The sequence below is a fragment of the Bison bison genome, unplaced genomic scaffold, assembly GCF_000754665.1.
Source record: "Bison bison bison isolate TAMUID 2011002044 unplaced genomic scaffold, Bison_UMD1.0 scf7180017864211, whole genome shotgun sequence".
Taxonomy (NCBI): Eukaryota; Metazoa; Chordata; class Mammalia; order Artiodactyla; family Bovidae; genus Bison; species Bison bison.
The window spans coordinates 210610-218857 of NW_011494783.1; the positions used below are offsets into that span (position 1 = coordinate 210610).

The 8248-nt window shown below is 49.1% G+C and overlaps 1 protein-coding gene across 4 annotated transcripts in view; it reads right to left on the reverse strand.

The window, feature by feature from the left end:
* Positions 1-8248, reverse strand: part of FAM115C (family with sequence similarity 115, member C) — a 34826-nt gene that overhangs the window by 8917 nt on the left and 17661 nt on the right. Inside the window, exons 1-3 of one of the 4 annotated variants that reach the window (XM_010844843.1) lie at positions 8211-8248; positions 4295-4928; positions 22-1013 (exon numbers count right to left, since the gene is read on the reverse strand). In XM_010844843.1, the coding sequence (XP_010843145.1) occupies positions 22-1013; positions 4295-4917 (1615 nt within the window). In that variant the 5' untranslated portion in view covers positions 4918-4928; positions 8211-8248. The other 3 variants (XM_010844847.1, XM_010844846.1, XM_010844844.1) reach the window with 3 other exon arrangements.

Consider the following 8248-nt stretch of genomic DNA (forward strand, 5'->3'; position numbering starts at 1 on the left):
GCCAGGCCCCTGGTGGCCTACTTGGGTTGCGTGCATTGATCTCCACTGTGTGTTCTGATGGGCACAGATTGGAGCCGCAGGACCAGGCTCCAAGCCCCTGTGCCAGCTCGGAGCAGTCAGTGCCAGAGCGCGCCAGCTCTGTGGCCAGGCAGAGCACCACCGCCTCACAGGAATCACCGGCCACGGGGTTCTCCCGGCTCACAGCTGGGAACCCCGAAAGACGCAGCCGCAGCTGCTTCCTCAGGAGCCGGTGCAGGGAGGCATACGCAGGGACCCCCTCTGCGGGAATCTGGAGGAAGGCGGCTCCATCCACTCTCAGTTTCGCCAGCCAGTTCTTCTCCAAGTTGCCACCCTCGAGGTTCAAGGTAGCCTGGAATTCAGACAGCGCCTTGCGGAAGTGGTAGTTCAGGCTGTCGGCGGAAGGGACCGGGAAACAGCCCGGGTCCAAGGTCCAAGGTAGGATGCTGAGGCCAAAGCTGTTCAGTATGACGTTACCGGGGAAATCAGCCAACGCGGAGCGGCCGGGGTTCTGGGACGCCCACCACCAGGCGTGGCCCCCGATCAGCAAGCCACCCCCCTCGGCCACGAACTCCTGCAGCTGCTTAGCCTCCTTGTCGCTGTAAGCTGTACAGCAGTAGACGCACACGTCACTTGTCAGATGGGGCTCAAGACTGCACTCAAGACCATGCTCCAACAGCAGGGTGTGCAGTTTTTCTAGACTGGTGTTCACCCCAACTTTGCCTGTCTGGCCTTTGGCCAGCCAGCGCACAGCATTGAGTAAAAAGGGTCCCAAACTGGGAGCAGAGAGCATGCCCTCATGGGCAGCCAGGACCACCCGGCCCCGGCCATAGCGGGCAGCTGCCAGGAAGCAGCGGAGAGAGGCATCTAAGCCCAGGGGGAAGGCCAGGGCCCCGTGCACCAGCAGCTGCGAGGGGAGTCCCCTCGTCCCGATGTCGAGCTCCGAGATCCCTTCCAGGAGCTGCTGCTGATCCTGCCTGAGGTCCTCCCCACACCTGGAAAAGGAACAAAGGGGCTGCTCTCAGATGCGGAACCACTGAGACCGGCTCACTGAATACAGACATCTGGAAGGGCAGGAGGTTACACAGTTCACAGCAATTTTCTCACTCTCATTAATAACACTGGAGATTTGAGTCACTCGTGTGACGCACTTTATTGCAGTGGTCTGGAACTGAATTCACAGTATCTCTGAGGTAAGCTTACTATTGAACATAGAAATGAATGAAGTTAAAAAGTACCTCTATTCTTCAGAGTAACATTTCTGTAAAGAAGGCAGTATAGAACATCAAATCCCATTCTCCACATGCTAGCTCTGATCTAGGAATGTGTTACAAGTAAACTCTTCATACTACACTTGAAGATTTATACACTCTTTTTAAAGGGCTTCCCAGGTGGTGCTAGTGGTAAAGAACCCACCTGCCAATGCAGGAGACATAGGAGACAGGGGTTCAATCCTTGGGTCGAGATCCTGCCATGCCTGCAGGAGGGCACAGCGACCCGCTCCAGTATTCTTGCCTGAAGAATCCCATGGACAGAGGAGCCTGGTGGGCTACAGTCCACAGGATCACAAAGAGCCAGACACGACTGATGTGACTTAGCGTGCACTCTTTTTAAAAAGTGCCACTTAAATATGATGACTGCATTTACTGCTTGTTACTGAGAAAAAGAAAGCTGACTGCCGAAGGATTACTGCTTTTGAACTGTGGTGTTGGAGAAGACTCTTGAAAGTCCCTTGGACTGCAAGGAGATCCAACCAGTCCATCCTAAAGGAAATCAGTCCTGAATATTCATTGGAAGGATTGATGCTGAAGCTGAAACTCCAATCCTTTGGCCACCTGATGTGAAGAACTGACTCATTGGAAAAGACCCTGATGCTGGGAAAGATTGAGGGCAGGAGGAGAAGGGGATGACAGAGGATGAGATGGTTGGATGGTATCACCGACTTGATGGACATGAGTTTGAGTGGACTCCGGGAGTTGGTGATGGGCAGGGAAGCCTGGCATGCTGCAGTCCATGGGGTTGCAAAGATTTGGACACAACTGAGTGACTGAACTGAACACACAGAGGGGGCTGACTCACGTGCCATAGTTTGCCAAACTCTGATGTAGAATCTAGATCAAACTTCTAATTTACAAGAAATATAGGGAACAAAGGACTTTATTCAACTTCACGATAGGGATTCAGTCAGCAAAACACAGACTTTTTTCAAGGAAACACATTCTATACTATGGGTAAACTGTTCAGGACAAAGTACCTAGTTTCCTTAAGAAAAAAACAGCAAGAGATAAAAAGATTGGAAAGAAAACTCAGTATTATATGAGACATAGAAGTCATATCAAGCTATCAAAATATTTGGGTTTTAATAAAAGATCAAAAAACTGTGAAAAAATAAGACCATTATGGAAATGGATAATGACATTAAGAAATTATTACTTCTTTTAGATGTGATACCTTCTGGTTATGTTTTCAAAACATAAACAAAACAAAAGGTACTTCAGATTCCGTGGCAGAGATGAAAAATATAGGCGTAGATGAAGAAAAACAAGAAAACAGGTTTAGTTTGCTGGATAGGAGTCCTTGGGAACTATTAAGAAGAATTAGTTGGTGAGATTTACCTGTTTGTCCCTCAGACTTAAAGAGAAGTTGGAATGAATCAGATCCACCCTGGTTCTCTGAATAACTCATCACCTCCCAACCTTTTCAGAGGGAACCAAGTCTAAGCGTGCCAGGCCTTGGGGCTGAGGACACTGCTAACTACTTTCTAAATGTGTGTCTGCCCTTCCTTGACTGGTCTGATCTCCAGTCAAGATCAAACAAGTCATTCCTAAACAAGGCAACCCTGAATATTTATTGGAAGGACTGATGCTGAGCTTCAATACTTTGGCCACCTGATGCAAAGAGTCAACTCATTGGAAAAGACCCTGATGCTGGGAAACGTTGACGGCAAAAGGAGAAGGGGATGGCAGAAAATGAGATGGTTAGATAGCATCATCGACTCAATAGACGTGAATTCGAGCAAACTCCAGGAGATAGTGGAGGACAGAGGAGCCATGTGTGCTGCGGTCCATGGGGTTGCAGAGCCAGACACAACTTGGCAACTGAACAACATGCCCTTCCTCACAGCAGAATCTTGATTTCTTCAGAGGTGCCAGTGCCCATTTAAAAATATTCAGCTCTTCAGGCCCTCTGGCAGCTAGAGTTGTTCAGGTGAGCTAATTTTGGCCACTGAAACATTACAGAAGTCTGATAGTCAGGGCTCCCAGAAAACATATTACTATCTGCATTAAAAGAGACATATGCAGCAGGTATATTCATTATAGTTTATTCTTGCTGGGGTTTAATTATATTGCCAAAAATAGTAGTAGCAATCTTGAAATCATAAGGATAAATGTGAAGCATCATCATAGGGAGGGGTGTGGGTCATGGAAGTGGTAAAGGGGAAGAGACACAAAGACAGAGGGAGATTGGGAGGGAGAGAGAGAGAGCAAGAGAGGGAATGAATGAATATGCATGAATGAACCTGGGTTATCATAAAGCAAGGAGTTAATGCCACAGCCCTGATTATCTGCCTGGACTTTGTTACAGAAGAGAAATAAACTACAAGATCAGTCCACTACAGCATGGCTTCTGTTACCCGTGGCCACGCACAGCGAGTCACTGATTTAATGAGCTACACAAAACCACAAATATCCAAAACTCTGACCTCCTCTAATCTTTCCTTTCCTAGTCCTGTACAGCTCCCTAAGTGGCAACAACCATCCTTAAAAGTATTTGATTATGGAAATCTCGACTCCTGTCCTCTCTCCTCACTCCAGTTCAGTTCACCAGCCAAGCCTGGAGGCAGAAAGGAGCCAAGGTACTTGTCTCCCTCAAGCTGTGTCTCTGGCTATCACTGTGTCTTCTCTTGGGCTCCAGTTCCCATCAGACATCCCTCCATCAGGACTCCCAGCTCTCCTGCTGAACAGGCCTAGCATAGCTCCAGCCTCTACCACTGAGCCACGTGGGAAGCCCCCACCCTGCCTAACCCAGGCATCAGACAGACTGATGAATAAGACAAGCACTTCTAACAGATCGATTGTTGCTCTGGCCACAGCCAGCAGGAAAAGTGAGAACTCAGCCCTTCCTGGGCCTTAGTGCATTATAGTTGTCTTTACCTTTCTTTCTGGTGGTTCTGAAAAGCAGTAGGACACCATGTGTATTAAAGCAGAAGCTCACTGATGAGGATCAGATTTATTGTGGACACGCATCAGACTCCCGGGAGGGAAACACCACTTACCTGACCTGGAGAGGGATCTTGGGCACCTTCTTGGAGACCTTGAAGCGGCCTTTGACCCCGTAGGTGTCAGTGAAGTACACTCCGGCCACACTGGTCACCTGGTTCCCTGGGAACTCGGACAGCACCTGGTCACTACCGTGCTGACTGGCCCAGTGCCAGGCCTGGCCCCCGATGAGCAAGCCCCCACCACGTTTCACAAACTGGATCAGTTCCGCAGTCATGGTGTCATTGTAGGCACTGATGCAGTAAACCCCCAGGGGTTCTGCTGGTTCTGGGTGAACCTGTGCCTCCACCCCGGAGCCCTCCAGGATGTGTGCTAGTGATGCCAGGGATGGGTGCACACCAACAGGCGCCCCAGGAGAGGGAGAGAGCCAGCGCACTGCATTGAGAAGAAACCGGGCCAGGCCAGCATCCAGCAGATAGCCCTCGTGGGACACCACCACCAGGCGGCCTCGGCCATAGAAGGAGGCCGCAATGAGGACCTGGCCTTTATCGTTCACCATCACTGGGAAGGCAGCCTCTCCAGTAAGAAGGAGTTCACTGGGAACAGGGCCTTCGGGTAGCTCCCAGCTCGTCACTCCATCCATGAGGGCCTCAAAGGCAGCCGCAGGAGTTGTCGCCATGGTTCAGTGAGCTGCAGGAGGAGAAAGCAAAGACTCAGCTTGGTCAGAACAAAGGAAGAAATGTGTGGGGCAAAAAAAAAAATAAAAAGAAAGAAAGAAAACTAAATGCATTCAGGGACTGCCTTGGTATTCCAGTGGTTAAGAATCTGCTTGCAATCCAAGGAACACAGGTTTGATCCCTGGTCCGGGAACTAAGATCCCACATGCAGCAGGGCCATAAGCCACCCTTGAGCCCCAGCAGTGAGCTGGTAGAGAGGATCCCACAAGCCACAGCTGAGACTGTATGCAGCCATAAATAAATACATAAATAATGCATTCAGATGAAAACCACTTGTTAGGTACCCCAAGTGGTGGAAGGCCCGGGGGTTCAGCGAGAAACACAACAGACAAGGTCCCTGCCTTCACGAATCTAATATTTGAGAAGGGGAAGGACAATAATTAGGTAGACAAGCAGATAAAATGCAGCCATTAATAACTGTTAGATGAAAATAAAAGTTATGTGATATCCAGCAACCAGAAAATTACTTTAGATGGGGTTACAGTAAAGGCCCACATGAGAGAGCGACATTGAAGCTAAGACCTGAGATTTAAGTTGAGACCTGAAATGCTGCAAGCGAGCACTTTTTTTTTAACTTTTTATTTTACATTGTATTGTGGTATAGTCGATTAACAGTGTCATGATAAGTTTCAGGTAAACAGTGATGGAGAAAGTGAAAGAAAGTGAAGGTGAAGTCGTGCCCGACTCTTTGTGACCCTAGGGACTGTAGCCTGCCAGGCTCCTCAGTCCGTGGAATTTTCCAGGCAAGAGTACTGGAGTGGGTTGCCATTTCCTTCTCCAGAGGATCTTCCCAACCCAGGGATTGAACCCGAGTCTCTCTCATTGCAGGCAGACACTTTACCATCATTGCAGGCAGACGCTTTACCGTCTGAGCCACCAGGGAAGCCAAAGAGTGATGGTAATGTAACTCAAGCAGACACATACATGTATCCATTCTCTCCCAAACTCCCCACCCCTCCAGGCTGCCACATAACATTGAGCAGAGTTCTGTGTGTCATACAGTAGTTGTTTATCCATTTTAAAAATGCAGTGTGGATATATCCATTAAAAACTTTCAAACTATCCCTTCCCCGCAGCCTTCTCTCTGGGAGCTTTTTAACAGAGAGAAGCCCCATGGGGGCTGGAGGAGCAGAACCTGAGTGGTGTGAGGGTGGGGCTGGATTCCACAGGAGCAAGAAGATCAAAGTAAGAGTTAAGCTGAGATGACTCAGGACATTATTTCTCTGGACAAAAAGGTCAGTTGACTTTTCAGAAACAAAATTCGTTCTGGTAGCTCTGACTAAATGATTGGGAAACACCTCCCAGTTTCTTAGGTCTGCCCTCACTAGGGAGTTCCCTACCTCTACTTTGGGGAACATTCTGAGGTTCCCCAGGACTTTGAAAATTTGGTGTGCCTAAAACTGAGTTCATTTTTCCCTTCAGAGCAGCTCCTCTTGGATAAACTATACACCAGTCTTCCCATTTGTATAAAGAGAATAGTACATCCTTTGGAGGATTGTTTTGGAAGATAAAGAGAATGCAGATAAAAACGTCCAGTGTCAGGTATGCAAGGAGAACAGAAATCACGAGTGTCTGTCCCTCTGCTGTGCTTTCTGGCCTCTCCAAGTGACAAGAGCCAGGTAGCAGGTGCGCTGTGTGCCCCAGACCTCATCCAGCAAAGCCCTGGAGGACTCTCCTGGGCACTGGGAGACCTTCTCACCTGGGCAAGGGTCCAGGGGCAGCCCTGAAGTGGCGGTGAGCTGATATGGGGGAAGCTTCCCCTGGGGTAGAGCCATCCTAGGTGCATTCTGGAGCCCTTCATGGGTTACCCCAGGAATTGGGCTCGAGCTGCCCACAGCGATAAACAGCTTAGTGAGAGGTCCTTCCTTACTGGACCAGGGTCCTTCCCGGTTTCCTCCTCTCCACGTCCTCACTGTGCAGTTCTGGGCTCACTTCCCAAGTAAACTACCTGTGCTCAGGTCCTTCTATAAGGCTTGGCTTTGGGGAACCATCGAAACTGACAAACACCAAACCCTTCCCTTCCAAGGAATCACCTCCCTCCTGTTTCCATACACTGTCAGCCACCTCCATTTTGCCCTTGTTTTTCCCACTTATCAAATACCACTCCCTTCAACTTACATTCTTATCCAGAGGAGAGCAAGCTGGTTTCTGTCCCTAAGATGCATTCTGTAGTCTCATCTATAATCTTCCTCAAGCATCTTGTCCTCATTAGTTTCATCCACTCCCCCAGGTAAAGCTGAGTGCCTCCCCCTGGATTTTAAGCCTGCAGAGTCTGGGCTTTCCACAGTTTTCTAAACTTTTTTTCCTTTCACTTTCACTACCAATTCTCTAGAAGGCTTGGCTCCTTAAGCATGCCCAGTATTCCTCATAAAACTCCAGCTCCTTTTCTTTCTTTTTTTTAACTATCCTTCCCATCTGAGGGGCTTCCCTGGTGGCTCAGACTGTAAAGAGCCTGCCTGCAATCTGGGAGACCTGGGTTGGAGCCCTGATCCAGGGATCCCCTGGAGAAGGGAATGGCAACTCACTCCAGTATTCTTGCCTGGGAAGTCCCATGGACAGAGAAGCCTGGTGGGCTACAGTCCATGGGGTTGCAAAACGTCAGACACGACTGAGTGACCAAACAACAACAACAACCCATCTATTGCCTTATTCTGAATATTGCCGGCAGGAAAGTGAATTCACAAAAAAGTACCAGTCCCAGCTGGAGTATGAAAGCCAGAGGGTGAATGGTTTCAGTATGTGGGTTTGGATGGAAAAGCGCAGGGAGAGATCAGGAAGTCTGAGGTCAAGCCTCTGACAAGACAAGTGAGCTCTTTCATGAATCTGAGCCTCCCTAGCTTTACAGGAAAAGCACCAAAAACAAAACAAAACAAAACAAAACAAACAAACAAACAAACCCCCAAAACCACAGGAAATGAGAAAAAAGACATTCTCAGAACTCTGACTGCAACTGTTACTACGTTCGCATGCATGCACACGCACCCACAAACACACCCCCATACAACCACACATCTTCTGTCAAATTCTTGACCCAGAAATGCAAACAGGCGAAAGGAAAGCGTTTCGAGACAAACGAAAATAGGGAAAGGAAGGGCGAGAGGAAACCAGAACGTGAACCTAAGGAGACCAGAGACACCGCGACTGCCCACCGCCTGGAATGATCTCCGGCCTGCATCTGGCACCTGGGGGCGCACCGGTCTCCCCAGGTCCTAGGCCCCCGTCCGAAGCCACCTACCCTCCAACTGACGCGCTTGACCCGCGAACTCACGCTTC